This window comes from Periophthalmus magnuspinnatus, chromosome 3, assembly GCF_009829125.3.
Source record: "Periophthalmus magnuspinnatus isolate fPerMag1 chromosome 3, fPerMag1.2.pri, whole genome shotgun sequence".
Classification (NCBI taxonomy): Eukaryota; Metazoa; Chordata; class Actinopteri; order Gobiiformes; family Gobiidae; genus Periophthalmus; species Periophthalmus magnuspinnatus.
The window spans coordinates 31,722,829-31,743,668 of NC_047128.1; the positions used below are offsets into that span (position 1 = coordinate 31,722,829).

At 38.2% G+C, this 20,840-nt stretch overlaps 2 protein-coding genes across 2 annotated transcripts; both read right to left on the reverse strand.

The window, feature by feature from the left end:
- Nucleotides 1-4,366: 4,366 nt before the first annotated feature.
- LOC117392235 (ribosomal protein S6 kinase alpha-2) lies at nt 4,367-17,270 on the reverse strand. The gene is made up of 22 exons (XM_033990269.2): nt 16,172-17,270; nt 15,143-15,259; nt 14,623-14,704; nt 14,120-14,200; nt 13,897-13,976; nt 12,977-13,083; nt 12,849-12,886; nt 12,625-12,767; nt 11,274-11,344; nt 11,044-11,132; nt 10,805-10,869; nt 9,531-9,633; nt 9,216-9,361; nt 8,397-8,519; nt 8,229-8,318; nt 7,952-8,110; nt 7,564-7,725; nt 7,400-7,476; nt 7,200-7,317; nt 7,055-7,111; nt 6,890-6,970; nt 4,367-6,105 (listed from the first exon to the last, which is right to left on the reverse strand). Exons 1-22 carry the CDS (start codon nt 16,274-16,276, stop codon nt 5,911-5,913), a joined length of 2,289 nt encoding a protein of 762 aa, XP_033846160.1. The 5' UTR covers nt 16,277-17,270; the 3' UTR covers nt 4,367-5,910.
- A 154-nt stretch (nt 17,271-17,424) lies between these two features.
- On the reverse strand, nt 17,425-20,572 carry rnaset2 (ribonuclease T2). Its single transcript, XM_033986479.2, has 10 exons — nt 20,380-20,572; nt 19,915-19,986; nt 19,779-19,833; nt 19,358-19,407; nt 19,222-19,279; nt 19,066-19,130; nt 18,790-18,903; nt 18,632-18,677; nt 18,482-18,556; nt 17,425-18,412 (listed from the first exon to the last, which is right to left on the reverse strand). The coding sequence occupies exons 2-10, from the start codon at nt 19,977-19,979 to the stop codon at nt 18,233-18,235; spliced, it is 708 nt and encodes a 235-aa protein (XP_033842370.1). The 5' UTR covers nt 19,980-19,986; nt 20,380-20,572; the 3' UTR covers nt 17,425-18,232.
- Between the last annotated feature and the right edge of the window lie 268 nt (nt 20,573-20,840).

A 20,840-nucleotide genomic window follows, 5' to 3' on the forward strand; every position in this document is an offset into this window, starting at 1 on the left:
AAAACATAATTGCACACCAGAATGGTCCGAACACACATCCATGTCATGGATTTAAACTCACCCAATACTATATAAAACACCACTACTATTTCACTAATCTTGACAAAATGAATGGGTAAAATTAAGCACTAAACATAAGTTATCTTTTCCTAACTGGCTCAAATTATTTTTTCTGCAAAACCCATACAGATTCAGAGCAGCTTCTTGCATGAACATCATCTGGAGACACAGGCCTGTGTTTGGGCCATGGTTCTGGAATAATCCACAGATTAGTTCGTGGATCACTGCTTGCTCTCTTCTTTGTATTGTCAACACTGTGATGTGGTGCTTTGTTTTTGAGTGCATTTTGATACCAATTTGATGCAGAACCATTTTATTTAATTGTATTTATTTTATTTTATTTTGTGAGGCAAGGATGAATTCCTTTTAAAAATCTAAATTCTTTTTGCATGATCCCTTTTCCTGCGTTTATAGCTTTCTTATAGGGTACTTGGAAATTGTAAGCTCTGAACTATTGTACAATAATAGCTTGTTCAGCACAGTCTATATTAATACCAACCTCAGCTACCAACTTGAGCAGATAAGTTTAAATGTCAGGGACTTTACACTATAAAAGATAAAAATGTAAATTTAATGGTAAAGTCATTTTTGATTGCATATGAAATTGTGCCTTAGTATAATCTGTTGAAAATGAAACTTGTGGATTTGAATATTTTTGATTTTGTGTGACCATCCAAACTTCCTTATTTGTGTTTGCAACTGTGTGAGTGCTGACCTCTTCCACAGAGACGCCCAATTGTGTTGCAGTCGCCCACCGGGCTCACTGAAGCGGGGCCTATATGCTCACTGGCATTTCACACAGTTGATTGTGTGCAAGTAAACACACATGAACTGCATTTATCCAGCTGGGGTCCTTCTATGCACACACATGTAAATATACACATGAACATTGACATTATGTTGGATATGGAAATAACAGTCTTGTCTTCTAATGTATGGCTTCAATCACTGTATCCTGACACACGTCCACTTTAGTCGCCCCTTTGCTGCCCCAAAGATTTGAGGTGCACTTCCGCATTAAAAGTGGTTCGCCATTGGCTTTTGATAATCAAGACAGAATCCAATTGAGTTCCCCCAAGCGTAATACTCTAGCTTTTTTTTTCGTGCACACTTTTTGAGGAGACGGGGGCCTGTACTGTTTCAGCTCATCCATCTGTGAGATTCTCCGTTCCCCTTTTCCAGTCCTGCCATCATCTCACTAATGGTGTTTCTATCTCTTCTCCATAGGTGGCAAATGAAGCTTTTAAGCAGGGCGGAGGCGAGGGGGAGAGCTGAAAAGATTAATTGACTTTCCGTGGAGCTTCACTTATCCTCCTCTGCCACCTTTGACTTGTCAGTGTATTTGTGTTTTGATTACATGATTATATCACCGTTATTGCTGCAATTTGTGGCCTGTTCCAAACTGTGTCTGAAAAACATCAAACTGTGTCCCATTAAGCCTTTCATCCACTCTGGCCTTATGGTACATTTGTGCACTTTGGGTACACTTCATAGCCCATGGTAAAATAAATAATAATTATGCAGAAGTTGCAATGCCATTTTAGTTTGGATGATTAGTTTGTTTTAAAAAGTAACATCCAAACAACTACATTAGAAGCCTTACTTTCTTCAAAAAACTTACTCAAGATATACTTTTGCATCTCTGATTTTCTCTGGAAATTAATGTACTTATTGTCTTTATATAACCTAAATATACAACTTAATGTCAACCAATAAAAATCTAATTATGTTAGCTGAATGCATGCTAATTAAAGACAAACTTCTTTACTAAAAGCAGCACCTTTCTGTGCTCCTTCCGCAGACTTTTAGCACTTGCATCGTGTCGGAGATGGGAGTCAAATGTGTGAATGTACAAAGTGTTGACTACTCGCGCCCCCCACCACACCCACCCCCTGTCATCCCTGCCGCTGCTGTAAAGTCCACCTCCCACAGCTGCAGTCTCTTCCCCTGTCACCCCCGTAATGTCTTTGTCAGGAGCCGTCTGCTGCAGATTTGTCCGTCTGATTTGGTAAGTGTCCGAGTGGCAGGTTGAGCTGTAGTGCCACGGGCCGTCCTTGGCTCTAGCTGCACTGAAGGTGGTGGGATCTCTTGTCATTGTCACTATGTGTTTTATATTCTTAGACCCAACATATGACAAAAATGATCTGGAAGTAAAGGACATGATGTAGATGAAAAGTTTTCTGCTTTTTTATTGCTTCAGCATTAGCTATTCTTTTTGTTTACCTGCTTTACATGTAGTGATGTGTCTCGAAGGCTGCTTTACTTGTTTTTTTTCAGAGAGTAGGGAAAGCTTACACCCCTTACTGTCTAACGCCTTCTCCAGGACCGTATCCCATGTGTGTGATAAGGTGTACGCTCCCTCATCACCATTTATGCTCCTTGGACCTTGTTTGCGGATCTTGATGGCCTCTCTGATCCAGTAGTTTTTAGTTTTTTCACAGTGTTTGTGTTCATTTTTCCGTGTTCCAAATAGTCTTCCTGTTTCCCTTACATCATTTTTATTGCACGATAGACATGGTATCTCATATATTGCCTCACATTTGTGTTCTGGTGGTATTCTGTCCTTTGGTTTCAGAAATAATTGTCTGAGTTTCGATGTATGGATGTTTCCTCTGTATACATTCTGACGTATGGCAGTGTGACTAATGCAGGTTTTTTGGTATTATGGGTGTTTTTTTTCTCCCTTTTTGTGTTTTTTGACATTTTATATTGCCCATTGCAGATACTGACAGTTGGTGAGTGTGTTGTGTAGATGTGTCTCTTCTTCTTCCCTGTCTAAATGTCTGTGCTAATGGTGGTCCGGTTCTAGAGTATTCTGACTACTGGCAATTTGTGTTCTGTTGGGTGTTCAGATGTCCATAGTTGGTATTGGTCGATATGTGTGGGTCTATTTGTGTTCTGTTGGGTATCTACTGTCTGGCGAAGTAAGTAAATCCGCCTACAAGACACTACACCATCATGACACACTTCTGAAAAAGGTTACAGGAAGTAGCCGAAACATGTAAAGCACATAAAGAAAAGCTCCTGTCTGACAAAAAGTACTGATTTTAAGGTTAAAACTGAAGACAGAATGAACCTTTACCATTAACTAACTTGTTCGCAGTGTTTCCCTCTGATGGAATATGTCTCTCTTTCAAGAAAAAATAATTACTTTTATATTTTGGTGTTCCTATTAACTTAAAGAATCCGAGGCAATAATCAGAGTCAGTTTTGTTATATTAGACAGGTGCTGGTACAAGAGTGAGGTGTCAAATTTGGGGCAATATGTAACTTTACCACTAGATGTCAGTAGGCCTTACACAGATTTGCCCTTCAAAAGTTAACTGTTGGAACTTTTTTTCTGTGCATTCCTTTTTTATATAATATTCATATCTATTCATTTAATCCTTATGTTGTATTTTAATTGTCAAACTCGTCTACCTTTTAAATATGCCTTTAATTGTGTATAAATACTAAGGCCTACAGTGCTGTGATTAGACTGACTCTGGAGAACGTGTTGAAGAGATATTTAAAGAACCAGAAGAACCTGAGATGAGAAAATTGTTGTTCATTGTTGTCAAAGATGACAATAATTATGAGAAAGCTATAATTGTTGGAGTGAGTTATTGTTTTTTGCAGGTTCTTGTCCTCTTTTCTTGCCTTTCATGTCTTCCCTGCCAACACCTTCCTCTTCCTTTATCTGTTGTTTGGTCTCGTCTTGTCACTCCACTGCAATCATCCAGGCAGGGGGGCTTGTCATCTGAATGTACTCATATCCCACAATGCAGTGTGTTCAGAGCACTACTGCACTTAAATGTCAGAGCTGATGAGGCTGCCACACCCCCCTGACACATCTGTGGATGCTGCTAAAAGCTTTTATGGACCAAAGTGTGAGCCTTCAGCATGATACAAATTAAACTTTGTTGTGGGGATTATGGCTGTAAACAGACAACTTTTGGAGAGGACATACTTGTGGTTATTATGCGAAAAATATGTGAAAATATTAAATAAGGACATTCTCGTTTTAGTCTCTATGCAATACTAGCGCAGACATACTGTGAGGACTATAGTAATCCAGTTAACTGTGAGGTCATAAAGTGTGCTTTATTGTTATCTTTCCATCAGTCTGCCTCAGAACAAATGCGGCTACAGAAGAACCTTGGTCAGGGAGTAGATGGATAAATAATGCACCCAATGTAAAGCAAATTTGACTTCTAGAAACTGAAGGAAGTTATATTGCAATATTTAAATGTGTGATATTTTGTCTCTCCAAACAATTAGAAACAGTTAAAAAAGTTAGTAAATAGATTTAGTAAATAGAACGATATGTTGTCAATCTGTCATCATCTTTATTTGTAAAACCTTGGCAGTCCAATCCAATAAATTTAGTTTTTACCCATCTATTCACAATATTTACACAGCATTGGAAACAACACAGTTGCTATTAAATTGCAAGTATAATATATACAACAAATTTCTCTCTGCATAAATCTATGTAGCACAATATACAGATAAACTAGCTTTAGCTTTTCTAAATAATGTACAAGTTGTGATTCTATCTAAACCATATTTACAGCTCCTACTCCAACTATACTTACAATTTCCTTTGAGTACAAGTGTAATGCACAGTGTAATTTGTGCGTAGTTGCACAATATGAATATTTGGTTGCACTTCATTGCAAAAACACATAATATTATTACAGTACAACAATGCTACTCTTATTAGTTTTGCCATTATTTAGTGATGGAAAAGTCCGCATATCCTATTGGAGCTACCGTAGTAGACTTAGAGAGACACTTGATTTTCTGATTCTAGTGCTACCCATAGTGTCTATTCTAGAAACACAGAAGATCCAATAACTGCAGTTAAAGTGTCTATGTGACATACAGGTCTGGGTTTTGTGGAATACAAGCAACAGATACATTTGTTGGATAAAGGCGAGTAAAAGACGTCACAAGTCAGAAAAGCGGCTCATTTCTTTCTGCACTAGCTGTAGTAGTTAATGTACTACAAAAGTATGCGCACAAGTGATTTAAAGCAGACCTATTGTGCTTGTGTCTGCCATATATTTATAATCTATGACACTCATGGATCATTATGTTATAATTTCCACATTTTAAATTGGAATATTCATCTAAAACGACTTAAAAAAACAAGTCCGCTGACTTCTGCATTAGAAAACTACAGTGCCCAATGGGAGTGGATGTGACCATAACCGTCATCACAGTAAAGAGTCAGTGCCTCCGATGAATAGCAGTGGATTTTTAAAATTTTTTTATTTTTTCCACTTGCACCAAAATATCTTCGCGAAGCTGCCGAATCTTGCACGTATCGATTAAGAACATAAAATTGGAAGACGAAGTAGAGAGCAGTGGGCAGATGCCGGTGGCGGTGAAAACGGGGATTGAAACAAGGATCAGCAATATGACGTCTTGAAAATAAGCGATAAAAGATTGTTCAAATAAATCACTCCAAATACAACTTCGAGTAAATGGTGAGGGAAACAACTATAACATGGTTAAAAACTCCAAAAAAGTAGATTTTACATAATAGGTCTGCTTTAAAATATAGTTATGAATTACTTTTCTTAAGCATTACTATAAAATCAAAGTGAATGAATAACGCTGTACTTATAATCATCAATCATCATATAAATAATGCATCTTGTGTAAAAGCTACTTTTGGTCCACACTATTTCTACTACTCACTACTAAGCTTCATCAAAGCAGGACAATGTAATTGTACAGTAATAATGTGTAGTGCATTATTAAAGATCTCTTCAATGCTTTAAATGTGTTGGTATTGGTGAAAAGCCTCAATGTGCCCCATTGCTATTTGATTGAAGGTGCTTACACATTCATAAATCCTCCTTAACCTTTTGTCTTTGGAGTGTGGTCATTGGATTGTTCCTTTTCTCTAGAATCTGCTTGGACGATGGGACTGACGTTTGGACTGGACACTTTCTTCATCCCTCTGCGCTGCGCCAGGCTGGAGGACTGGACAGGCTCAAGGACAGGAGCTGGAGTGCACCGTCTCAGCGCAGAATATGTGGCCGACAGTGCCCCCTAGTGAAACAACACAAGAACACATGCATGCATCTCCATCAAGCCAATTATATATGTGTATAGAGCCATCTACTGGTCAAAGAAAATACAACAGGACATTGAGGTGGAAAATCAAAACATTTTACTCCCATCAGGGAAGATGTTTTAATGTGAAACTGACCTGCTAACAGATAAACTAAGGCAGGACAGTTTTAGGCTATACCTCCCCCTTTTAGATCAGAACTAATTTACCTCAGTATAGTCAGATTTTAACTTCTCAGGCCAGTGCCATCAGACTGAAAATGACTTCTGGATGATAAGATAAGATAAGATATGCCTTTATTAGTCCCACAGTAGGGAAATTCCAGTATTGCACTGCACAGTTAAAGAACAGAAGGAAAATGGTATATGCAATAAAACAAGATAATAGATAAATAGCTTAAAATAATTTAAAAAATAGACTTAAAAATAAACTAAAAATATACTCTAATATAACATCTTCGTAAAGTGACTTGAGTATTGCACATAGGTATGGTTGAATGACACATGTTCAGTGTGTTCAATGAGAGTCAGAATATCTGGATTTCAAAATCTGTGTCCAGACAACTCTTTGAAACTTTTGAAACCTTTGAAACCATCTCTACCGAAGAATGAGGAATACACATAGTCATCACAAGACTGACATGACATGAATACAAGACATTACAATTATACAGCTAAATGAGATTTTGAATATTATAATTCACTGTATCATACCCAAGAACTGGAGTGAAAATAGATTCATAAAGATAAATACTGGACTTACTTTGACTCTAAACACATCTTGCCTCGTCAGGGTTTTGTCAGAAAGTTTGTCTCGCTCTACTATCCACGCGTGACGCAGGACCTGAAAAAAAACAACAGCAACAGAGAAAACATGTAAATGATTATAACATAAAACCACTCCACAAAGAAGAACTTAAGACAGCACCTGTGGAGCTGTGAGCCGCTGATGTGGATCCACATGCAACATCTTTGTAACAAGGTCCTGAGATAGAAACATAATACAAGCATTTATAAATAGATGAAGCACATAAAGAAACCAAAAGTAGTGCTGGAGTTTGTGCAGTTTTTACCTTCACTGTATCTGACACCAGGTCCCAATTCCCTCCAGTGATTATGACTTTACCACTTGCAATTTGGGCCAGTATTTCCTCGGCTGTGTCGTTAGGACTGCTGGCAAATGGACTGAAACTAAATCACAGAAACAAGAATTCAGTGAGAGCAAATAAGGAACTGTTTAGTCCAAAGGGGTTTCCGTGTATAAAGGACTGACCCAGCGATCATGGTGTAAAGCAGAATCCCCAGACTCCAAATATCACACGCTGCATCGTAGCCTTGTTTCTTCAAAACCTGCACACAACAGTTTGTGTAAAACTGAATCCATCCATGTGTGTAATTACTGATGTGAATACGTGTTTTATGACACAGTATGATTACCTCAGGAGCCATAAATGTAGCGGTGTAGCAGGGAGTCATCAGTAAACCATTTTCAGCTCGGAGCTGCTTGGCAAAGCCAAAATCAGACAACCGAAGACTTTCAGACAGGCCGCTGTCATCAGCGTACTGGATATTGCTGGGTTTAAGATCTCGATGAACAACCTGTGGGAAGATTGAAATGCCATAATTAATTAATGTAAAAAAATGTATAATTTATACATATTGTGTAATTTTGATTTTGTATGATTATATGCACCTCACAATAAAATGAATAATAAAACAAATAATTCATTTTTTTGATAAATGAGCACAATGGATTTTGGTGTTATCAGTAGAAAATACAAAATATGATTTCATGACAAATACTAAACAGTAGTTTCTGGCTCACCCCTTGTGAGTGTAAGTATTCCACAGTTTTTGTCAGTGTGCAAATTATGTCCGATGCATCTTTCTCTGTAAAATTCGGCATCGTCAAAACTCTGTCCAGCAGCTCATTTCCCCTCAGTAGATCTTGAACCAGATATGCACTTTGTCCATCATCAAAAACCTAAAATAAGATCAAGGACACACGTACACAGATGACATGAGAATGTAATAAGACACTCCCATCCAAGTGTATTATTGTTACTGTGTTACATGGACCAGTGTCTCCTGGCAACACTTACGTCTTTTAAGGTGGTAATGTTTGGATGTTGGCCATAACGCAGCAGAATCTCAATCTCCTCTGATGGATCCTTTCTGGTTTTGTCTATAATCTACATAATAATACAATTGAGTCTGTTTCCAAAATACAAAAACTGAAAAAATAAAATTACCCCAAACCATTTGATTACCTTTACACAATATTCCACAGCAGTGACTCTGTGCAGACATCTCCTACAAACAGATGTGGCTGTTTGTACAATTTCTTCTTTTAGTTCATAAACATCACTGAATGCTACATCACCTCGAAGATGCTGTGGGCAGAAAACAATATTGTCATGATAGTTACACTTCAAACTCAATTTTTACTATGGAAAAAGCTTGATACTCAATGCATTTAACTGATACGACAGTGAAGAATACTATTTGCCAATAAAGTACGCCGTGTTGAGTCCTAGAGATTGAGATTGTGCCATCACACCTCTAAAATCTTTACTTAGCCAAATATTAAATCAACGGAGATTTTAAGATGGTAATCATTAAACTTGGCATTCATTTAAAAGTATACGACAGTGGGATAAAAGTATTTACTAGCATTGACCCAGCAGTTGTTTTATAGCTATATACTTTACTTTTTTTTTACTGTATCTCCATGGATGTGTTTTACTGGTTTTGCAGCAACATGGGATATTTTTACAATATTGTTTTTTGACATACAATCCCAAAAAAATCCCCAAATCTGTAATAAACTCCAGTCTCCTAACCATCCCCATAGTAATTTAAGACTTTGTTTAGTCTACAGTTTAGGCCTTGTGTGATTTTTAACAGAAATATATCTATAATAATGCATACCTTGTCAACATTGTGTAATTATATTGTCATTTCTGAGCGAATTACCCAAGAAATTCCTAATGAACATCTCGCACAACTTCTGATTAAGATCAACTCTTTTTTGACTCAACAAAAACCCAAATATTTCTTTATTTCTATACATTATTTATTATGATTACCTGTGTTGCAGTGGTGACATTGTTCACCTCATTGCGGGACGGTGCTACAATATTAACACTGGCCTCTTGAGTTTGATTGGTTGCTACAAAGCTGAAGCCACGGAACAACTGATGTGTATTTGCACTGGGGGGAATGCCAGGGGAATCTTAGCAAGAAAAAAAAACAAAAAAAACAGATGAAACTAAGACATATGACAAAAAAAAAACAAAAAAACAAAAAAACTACAACAAATGTGTACTTGAAATAACATCAACAAAATGTACTGCCACCACTTCCTCCCAAAGTACCACAGCTCTTCACGTAGAAGCTTTTACCTGTGGGAGTTCTGGAGGTAAACTCTGGATCAAAGTGGAAAGTGTCCTCGGGTCGCCCCACTGAGGGTTTAAATGGAGGCCTCACTTCTTTTTTGTACAACTTCTACAATACAACGAAACAAGAGAGATATATCATTGAGAAAGTATATGTTGTTTAATGTAAATTATATTTGAACAATAGGATAATGCAGCATATTTGCATTGTATTAAATATGACCAGGAGGAGGCGCCATTGGAAAAGCATAAGCCTGGCCAATTTCTATAACAGGCAAAAGAGCCATTAAAACTTGTAAAATGTTTATTTAACTATATCAGACATCAGGAATTTATGTTCACAGGTTTAAGTGCTTCAACTATTACTACCATGATTACAAGTATCAACACTAGATCAACAATAACACTGCTTTTAATAGTAATATATTGCACAGTCAAATTAATGGTTCAAATTCATATTATGTTTTACAAGTTTGTAAGATTTTTATAATAAAAAATAGTGCACTATATAGCTTAGTGTTTAAATGTTTAAAATACCCAAGTAAGATATTTGAGGAGAACTTTCAAGCTCCATATCTCATGAAGTGTAAACATTTAAATTCTCACTGTCAAAGTAATTTAACTGGCACTGTGTAGAGGGAAAATCTAAGCCTCTTGTGTATTGCTTCCAACACTGAGCCAGCATCACCATCTGCAAATGGCAGAATGTAGTATTTGGCAGCAAATGCATTGGTTTGGTTGGATGTGTAGTGCAGGATAAGCCACGGATACAGAGCAGATGATAGTGGATTTTGTCAGAAAAGAGAGCATCACTGTGGATAAACAGTGCAAGAAGCTGCTCCCATTAAGAATAACATCATTTGGTTAGTCAGTGATTTCTGTGAAAACCTTAGATTAGCAATAAGAGAAAACTTTATAGTAACATTAATATAAAAGTATCTATTGTTGTAGAAGCAGTGAGAAGAATACATCATTGAGACACGATTGAATCTAGAAATATGACAAAACAATACAAAGAACTGAAGGTTTTCATAATATTTTGGCTGCCAAAAGAGGTCCATTATAAGAATATAACACTAACTTGGTCTCACTAGGCCTCATAACAGAATAATGTGTGCATAAAGTTGTATTATTTGTATAAAACATATTGTAACTGAAAATTCCCTCTGGAAAAAGCGCTCAGATAATTTATTTTCCTCACATGACAGAAGACACAAATAATGTGCATTACAGCTGCAGTTATTTTGTCTTTTGTTTTCAATATTCCATTTCTTACTCACACTCCAGTCAATGGATGCAAAGAAGCGATGTCTCTTTATCTCTTCCACTCCATCTGGCCCTGCACCTGTGAATAATGAACATTTAAAAAATGGGAAATATAATTGGGTCAAATATGTAAATTGTTTTAGAGGAGGTTAGCAGTTAATTATAAAAATGACTTGTCCGAAGGAGAAGTGGGTCAATTGGTTTAGATTGTTTCCTGAGTGGATATAATTGAGTCATTATTTATGTAAAGTACCAATTCGATTAGCAGGGTTTCTCTTGAAGAGTGCTCTTAATAAACTCTGCACTTCAGGACTGAGGAACTGTGGCATTCCCAGCTTTGCCCTGCACAAAAACAGAACAGGTTTGCACATGTTGTCACGGACATCCTCAAATAATATTGTTTTTCTGCCTTTAACTTAGAACACAATACGGCTAAAGTACTATCAACTGAAGTTATTATAAAGTACTTCTTAAAGCACCTACTTGAGGATGAGTGCCATCGTTTCCTTACGATCTTTTCCTTGGAAAGGTAAGGATCCTGTCAACATTTCAAACTACAAACATACAAGAAAATATATTTATTGGAAGTGAACCTTAATTACACTCAGTGAGTTGGTCAGTGGGCTTGGTGAAGGTCTGGTTAGCATAAGTGCAGATTGAAACCAATGTTTTGCCCCTGATATAGCAGCCAGCTGTCAGAGAACACAAACCCCCTTTTGTGTATTAGTGAAATAAGCCCTAACAAAACAAGTAGCATCTAGCAGATGTGCAGCTATTGAAAGTGATGAGATTTAATCTGCCAGATTTGTTCATTAAGCAGCCGTCCTGGCAGAAGACAGAAAATTAACAAACCAGAACATGCGTCTATAATCCAACAGGCTGATAAGATATGGTAAACTGGCCTCTTTCAAAGCAACTCAAAGCAAGTGCCTCCATAAAACTAATACAACATTATATTTAATCTTTCAAATCATAAATCATTGGTGGAAGGTCTACTTGTCTCCATGGAGATGCTAATGCTTTGGCTGGAATCTTCCACAGAATAGCATTAAGATTATCTATTATCATGGAGACAAGCAGGTGACAACACCAGACAAAGTTACAGGTCAGATCTGAGGAGAGACAAGCCAGTTTACAGCCATTGTCAAAGTGTTTTACCTTAAAAAAAACCCCAACTGTAATTAAAGAAATAAGCCTGTAGGAGACGTAGCTTTAGAGACATTTAGGGCCATATTGTGGAACATTTTAGGCAAAGAAAAAATGTTCATGGAGACAGACAGGTGTGAATCCTCAAAAATATACACCATTAAGTATAACAAGACTAAACAAACAGGAGCTGCTCAATAGAAACTATATGATTAGATTCTGTACAGATGTATGAACTAATAATACCTTGTGCACCTGGAACTTGGATTTTTTTCATCTTAACCACAACACATGGAGCTTGAGTAAATTCAGCCTGGAAAACCCAACTGAGCTCCTGCACTTTTTCAGAGTTTACCTGCTCCTCAGCCTCATCATCTCCTCCTATTACTCCTCACCCCTGCTTGCTGCACCTCCTCTTCATCCAATCAGGGCCCAGTCTGCTCAATTTAAACTCCCATCACAAATGCATGATCACTTAATTTTGTTCCACACCCCACCTCTTCCCTAACACGCCTTGGCTTCTCATCATTTCATCATCTCCTTCACTTGCCTCAGCCTCACCTCTACCACCTCCAGTGTCCAGGACCAGGGAAAGACATCTACTACTACTAATACGTTTCTTTCATGTCTGTCTGAATCTTTCCAGGCTGAATTACTTTGCAACAGATTTTCAGCATTGCATTCTCACCATGAGGACACCAAAAGACCACCAGTCTGCGCTCTGAGTATGTCCTCTTCTGTTGACGACCTCAGGAGCCATGTACTCAATCGTCCCGCAGAAGGAATACGCTCTTTTGTCATGGTCAATGGCCTCTTTACTCAGTCCAAAATCTGAAAACACAGAAAACTTGGGTGTAAAGTCAAAAGATGAAACTATAGAACAAATATTTGAAGCCAGGTAGAATCACTGACCAGTTATCTTGATGTGTCCTTCTTCATCCAACAGAATACTATTTTAGAGACAAAAGTAATACTGTTAACGTATGTGTGTTATGTAAAAGTGGACATGTAAATTATACTGTATGTTGTATGTAATGTACTTTTCTGGTTTCAAGTCTCTGTAGATGATTCCTAAACTATGAAGATGGTCTAACGCCAAGGCCAATTCTGCAAGGTAAAATTTCACATCTTCTTCTGTGAACATCACCTATGACAATAAAATGAAACACAAATTAGAAAAAAAGGATGTATTGAGGAAAAACAAAACACATACACATCTTGCAGTGCAGTGTTATTACTACAACAGAGTATGCAAATCTGTCTAGTTTTGCATATTCTTTTGAGTCACTTCGTATGCTCAAAAGTGTTTACCCCTGCCTCAAAACAGCTTCTCTTCAAACACAATTTCAATAGTGCCTAGAGAGCCTTTATATGCAGTTCTTCTAATGATATTTGGCACAGGAAATGTACTTTGGCAACATGACACAGCTCACTACAGGTGCATGTTATCGCCCGGTATTCTGTGTGTAATCCTTTCCTTAACTCTGAAGGTTTTTTTGGGGGGGGTGATTACTTTTCATAGAGCCAATAAGCTTTATTCTTGTTTGCTATAAATGTAATCTACATTTCTGACATAGAACGTTCCATAGTAATAATGTGTCAAGCTGTCAAAGTTTTATTTGTCAGCTTGTCCATCACCAAAAGAAATAGTGATGCTGGCTCACCCTCACCTTGAACTCCCCCGTCACACTAACAGCCCATTGCACCATCTCACAGCACTTACACACACACACACACACACCCCTGCACCGTTCATCCATGACGTCTGTTTATGTAACCTGTACTTTCCCATCAGCATTAACGAAACAAATATTGCATCTGTAGTAATCCAACATTCAACTATCCTTGAACTGAGAGCGTAAGTCCTGTAGTGGTTGGAGTTTGAGACGATATTTCATAGTTTGGCGACTTTAAAAGGAACGTTGATAATGATACGCAAAGATGACCTGAGCGCACCCACCTCCTTTGACAAGCGAGTGAAAAGGTCGCCTCCTCTGAGGAAGTCAAGGATCAGATAGAGTTTCCCCTCTGTCTGGAAAGCTGCACACACAAACACAAACAATCACACATTTACACATCTATAGGATATGTATAATTAACAGACTGCAAAAACTTTTACTTCATTACATTTATATAGTCCAAAATACTTTATCTGAAGGTTTGAAATTGCACCTAAAACTCACCGTAGTGCAATTTAACTATAAAGGGGTGATTAACTTCTGCCAAAATGTCCCTCTCCATTTTTGAACGCACACGGTCTCGAACTGAAAGAAACAACATATTAATTATATCATCGGTTATTATCAGTTTTGAATCTGTAGCCAGTTTACAGTACGTCAGAAACTGTGACGCCAGTGGTTTTATACTTGGGTCTTCCTTATGCAAATGAGAGTTGAAATATTTGAAGTGTAGGTAAAGAGGATTACTGCTCGGAATAGAAACTAAAAAGAAACTAAAAATGCAGCACATGAATCTGAAAGGTCTTCTCCAGAGTAAAATAATCCCTCTAACAAACCAAACAATCATACTTACAAACTAACCTCTTTTACCCAAATCCCTCTTTCACCCAAAAGTAGGCCACTCTGCGTAGTCTTGATGTTAATACTAAAACAATTTAGGGCCATTATGTAAAATGTTTGAGCTAAATGATTCTATAGTTACATTTACATTTAGTTATTACATTTACCTTTGAGTGTAGCCTTTTTAAGAACTTTCATGGCATACAGCTGTCCTCTGTCTGCTCCTCGGATCTTCCTCACCAGGAACACCTGTAATTGTAAATAACATGGTCACACGCACACACACACACCCACACACACACACCCACACACACACACACACACACACACACATATATACTCAATGTGGCCAACCAACCTTTGGATCAGAGGATATGCACTTTATGATCTACTGTTGTAAATGTTTTTATCTCATTTAATACTTCAAAAATATAAGACCAATCCTTAATAATAATAGGCTACAATATCTGCAAATATTCTAAAATTCCAATGGGAATATTCTGGACCCAGCCAAGGTGCGCTGGGAGGAAAACAGGTGGTCAGGCTGCAGGATGCGATCACAGCTGAGCCAAGAGTCAAGAGTTATTTATAACCAGTGCCTGTCTGTGAGAACGCTGCTTTCACAATGACCAGCAGCATTTATAAGGGCGCTAAGTCGACATCCTCCCGCAGAATGTGAGCACGTACCTTTCCGTAGGAACCCTGGCCAAGCACCTTGAGCAGCTGGAACTGTGAGGGGTCTGCTTTCTCACAGCCCTCCCTCACATGGTGGCTGATGTCAAACTCCTTCAATATGCTGTCATCCTAAAAAAGGAGAGGCCAGAAGATGTCAAGAATACTGAAGATTGGCAATGATGTGATCAGAAAGAAAATCAATCAAAGAAGATTCAAAAGCCTAAATCTAAGCAGCCACTGTTGAGCAGTGAGGGGATCACCTGCTGTGATGTCACTTTATAATGTTGTGCCTGAAGGACAGTTGCTAAAGAGATTTATAACTAAATAATCATCATGTAGTAGTTTGTGCACAGCCTCATCTTAAGCTGACCTTTCTCATAGAGAAGGTGACATTTGTGCACATGGGCATCAAAGCTGCACACTGCAGATATGGGTAGGCAGGAGCACAGGTAAACACACCAGCAGACAGGCAGCGATGAGACACTACAGGCAGACACACATCAAACTGAATCACCTTCATTTGGTCACAATAAACAGCCAGGAGACTGGCTCCTTTTATTCTATAAATATCCTCAAGCGCAGGTAAATGTGCTGAGGACAGCACGTGTGCGTCTGACATTTGCTGGTTACTTATGTGGTTATAAATAGACTTCCCAGTGTTGAGAACACTCATTCAATACATCATTTTTTTCGTTTTTAATTTGTCTGTCATCCTGCTGCTCGTTTGTTCATGTAATGTTGCCATTATGACAGATGCATTTCAGTTTGGCCTGTCTCCATCTGTCAGCCTCTATGGGCCTGTGGGACAGTCTGTGTGTGTGCAGACAGCGTGTAACGCAGCATGTTATTGTACCAATCACATTCTTTCTCCTTCAGCGTAAGACACTTCTGTCAAGTTAAGATTTTGACCGAGCAACATGTTTTATAGCGTTAATTACAGGTACGCAGAGCGCAGCGGCCCATTGCAGCACAAACACAACATAATCTGTCGTGGACAGAAGTTAACTTCTTTCTCTCCACGAGGATGAAAATGATTCTCACCTCGAGCTGACCGAAGCTCGTGTTGTTCTTGTTCCTCGCTGCTTTGTTCTTTAGGTAGATGGAGAACCATCTCCGGACCGTGAATTTACGAGTGCTCGTATCCATGGCAATGCGCACATGCGTCTCTATCCCATGATGAACATGATTCCCCGCGGGAGGTCCTTACGGTACATGCAGAAAAAGACGCTGCAACTTGTCAAATGCTTGTCTATTTGCCTCGCAGCAGCTCCAGGGGTCCATCAGGAGTGTGGCCTTTTAGCTTCTCTGCCGTTTCCATTCGGTCCATTTGCCTCTGTGACAGACCTCTGAGCTGCAGTGGACACAGGCTCAGTCCGAGCGGACGATGCAGGAGCGGTCAGTGCTGGACTCGTCCTCTCGTGATGCTGCGGGCTGATGTGACAAATAAACGTGTTGTGCTGATTCAAGAGCCGTGAGTGGGTCCCCTCCTCGGTGTCTCACATGTGACTGCGTGTTCACCCCGCTGCTGTCGCTCTGCAGATTCAGGGCTTGTTTCCAGTCACATTGTGTGCCTTAGAGCTCCTCACATCTCCACCCTCCCGCGCGCTCTTCTGCCCTCACATCCCTGTTTCTCCACCAGCATACAGCAACAGCTGGTGAGGTCACATGGTCACGTCCTGATACCTATGTCTGTCTGCCTCCTCGTGTCCTTTCTCTTTGACACACACATAAACAGATTCTGGATAGTTTATAATGCACAATATAATGAGCGCAGTGATTAGTTTAGGGAACCTGACCTGTAGTTATGGTTAATGTTAATATTCATGCCATGGGCGTGTAGTATAGAGGATTGGATGTGGAGGTATTTGGATTTGGCACATCAGCAGCTTTGCAGAACTGCAGTGTTACATAACTAGGTAGAGAGCCAAAGAGATGAGAGCAGAGGATGTGATCACCGGGTTTGTTAAATAGTAACAGAGGGTGAATCAGGACTTCTGCTGTGGCATGTGTACCTGTCAGTAAGTGTATTGATTAAAAGGATGAACTCTACTGGGATTTTAGCCCATGGGTAGTATTAGAGCAGACGAAGTGATTTGACTTGCACTTTTCACAATGTCACCATGTAATGTAATGAAACATGTCAGTCTGCTGTGCACTGTGGCATACAGAGAAGACTCGGGATTACTGGCCTGTCTTTGTCCCAGTGGGATTAAGGCTCTGTAAGAAGATCACAACATTAATATTTATACACTGTCAGGGAAAAGGCCAGACAGCCAGACAAAAACACTCTTAAATCAAACCCAAGATGCCCTTTATTTAAATCCAGGCTAAAAACAGATGCTTTGCTCTATTTGCAGCATATTAAGTGACTGAAGTAACTTAGATAAGCAGAGACATTGTGTATAAAATATTAGTAACATACAGATACTACAATTATGCACATTTTTATTTATGTTAAGGTTAAAAAGCATATATTCAAGTTTCCACGTTTTTCAAGCGTACTTTGATTATTAAACTAAATGCAAAAGAATCAGAATCCTTTTATTGCCATCGTTTTGGCAATATTGCCAAAAGGATGTCAACAGTTCATTAAAGACAAATCACTGGAGGTATAGACTGTGTAAAGAGTGTTTCAAAATGCTACATTAAAACGTTTAACAGAAGGCATCACTTGGTACTGGAAAATATATATTATTTGGTGAAAAAAAGAGGTATTACTTTCTGTTATTGGCATTCAATTCAATTCAATTCATCTCTATTCCGGACGCATGGTCCATTTTTAAAACAAGGACATATATTATTATTAATAGTAGTGAAATTAGTTGTCACAAAGACAAAGAGAGCTTAATGCCATTGCTTCAGAATCAAGCAGAATCTGTGCCTTTTCCATAAGTAATAAGTATACTACAGAGTAATACTTATAAAATAGCTCTACACATACCTATGAGGAATAAAGAATAGCCTTAAATTATGTTTGATGTGTAAACAAGTAATTCCTAGAATCTAAAGTTATTCTTTAAATAATACACATAATTGTCAAGTATTCCTGCTACCCGTGAAAAAGAAAAACAGACATTAGTTGTAGTATATTCTGCAAATGAGCTACATCGTGGGTGGATAGTAGACTGGAACCTCAGGGTCACAAACACTGAAGCCAGGCTTTGCTTGGGCCTTCACTGAAGAGTTCACAGGTTTCTCTCTGGTCTCTCGCTCACAGTCCATCAAAGAGAAATCAGGGGTGAAACAAATCTCAATCTGACCCAAAATCTGATAATCGGCACTCTACAGAAAACATGGAAATATGTTACAAAATATAACAGAAAAACAATATAAGAATTCCTTTAATCATACCTCTGGAGGGTGGACACACTGGAGCTTCAATTTGGCACCATAGAAGCCATCAACAAGATCCTGAATGTGACCAAACTATACACAAAATCACAGAAATAAATGATAATGACCTCAAAAGATATTACAATTAAATATGCAAGTGTTACTTACCGGGTAGTACTGTTTTGAGGGGTTAATGTCAAACTTTTTTAAAACACTAAAAACAAACGGATGTAAATCTGGTTGGTATCATAATCAGATTAAATGCTGTAAGAATTTAACAGATATAAACAGTGACTATGGAGCAGTGCATTTTTGATAAATTATACCTGTCCAAGTCCATTTTATGGTATAGTTCCAGGGCTTTGCTGAAATATTTATGCTGACTATTCAGAGATTCAGCTTTGGCAGCACATGTTCCATGTTTGTACCACTCGTATTTCCTGCAATGAGCAAAACAGTAGAAGGCAATAATTTACATTATTATTATTATTATTATTATTATTATTATTATTATTATTATTACTATTATTATGTAAAAACAACTTGACTTGGTACTGCCTGTAAACACTGAAACACCATGTCATGGTGCAATAAAAAAATACCAAAATTTTGTAGATTCAGGATTGAGTAAATCTGGCCAGCTTTTCTCCATGTCTGGAAGCAAATCCTACAGCAAACAAAAGTAAAGAAAAGTCACTTTATCTGACTTGAACACATTTATGTACTCCATAGGACTGATAAGGATATTTGAGACAAACCTCGATCAAAGTTACGTTGAAATGCCATGTTGCATTACAGTCATTGCCATTGTTAGCCCTGTACAAAAAATAGTTACATAAAAATGTGCTGTTTGTCAGAAGTTGAAAGAGATTTTAAAAAAGCAACCAATCTCACCAAAGTCCATGTAAAGTCCAGGAGTCAATTTTAGTATGACATTTCTCCATCTGAAATGATATACATTTAACTTTTATTTGGAATTGTGACAGTATAGCACTGTAATGTATGTAGCCTATAACAAAAAAGTACTGGAACGCAATATCTTAGGGCAGGGGTCATGATATTGTCATATCACCCACCCCCACTGTTAATGTAGCCTATATATTATTGTTCAAAAATTATCATACGTATCACACTGACAATATTACTTCATTACTTCATTAATTACAGAATAGTGGGTCAACAGTGAGTCATAAGACTGGGTTTACTGAACACATGACACCAATTACTGTCATAGCCTTGTGGAAATACCACAACATACACACAACAACCAGACAAGGAAAAAAAAAAAGGAACAGAGTCCAGCTCACACACATACCCCACAGAAGGTTGTGGGCCAGTGGTGTGTCAAGATCAGTTTGGTCCATGTCTGTCTGAAATATTAGGAAAACACAATGTAAGCCCCTGGACTGATATGAACTGTGTTTTTGTTACTCAATAAAACGTTTACTTACTGAGGTGACAGGACAAAAGCAGAGGCTGTGGCTGCTGCCAGGAAGTGTAAAAGTATCAGCTTCATGTCTGACCTGCAGCACAAGTCACAATCAGTGTAGTTTTACAAGAGTTTGCCATAACAGCATTTAGCAGACCTAAAGTGAGTTAAAACATGTAGGTTACAGACAAAAAAAAAAAAAAAAAAGAAATACTCAAAAGATCAACACTGACGATGAGAAAAAAAGACTTTAAGACAGATTGAGGGAGCCCATTAGTCTAACAGAACAACAAGATCAACAACAACAACAACAACAACAACAACAACAACAGAAAAGAAGCCTATTACACAATTACACAAGCGGATAAGTTATTAACAATGTTATTAATTAAGACAGGTCACAGGTCAGTCCTATCTGCCATCTGCTGAGACTAAACTAAAACAGCAACAAAAACAATGAAAATGTTCTGTAGCTCGCAGGAGTTACCTATTTGCTTTTAAAACAAGGCGTTAGTTGTGTCCAATTCTCATCCTCATCCAGAGTGAACACGAACGGTATGTGCCAGATCGAACTTAATGTTGCCCCATTGTTCTGAAAAGTTCTTCTTTTCAAGTACGAGAAGTTCTATACTAACCTCAATTGTTTATGTGTTTTTACTTCCTTATCGCGCTGAGCGTTCAGCCAATCACATCCTCCGAAGGCTTTACGCACAGTCACGTGACCTTTTAATTCCACACTCATGGGATGCAGGGAGTATGTAGTTTGCTAATTGTTTAATGATTTTGGTTCCGTATTTGATGTTCCTCTTTTTATTGTTGCGAGTATTGTTTGAGTTGTTACTGTTTTATAAGCGCGTAAAAGAAACTGCAAACTACGAACAACGACCAGCAGAGGGCTCCATAGAGCGACCCCGGAGAAAAACAACCGGCCAGAAAAACTTTGTTACA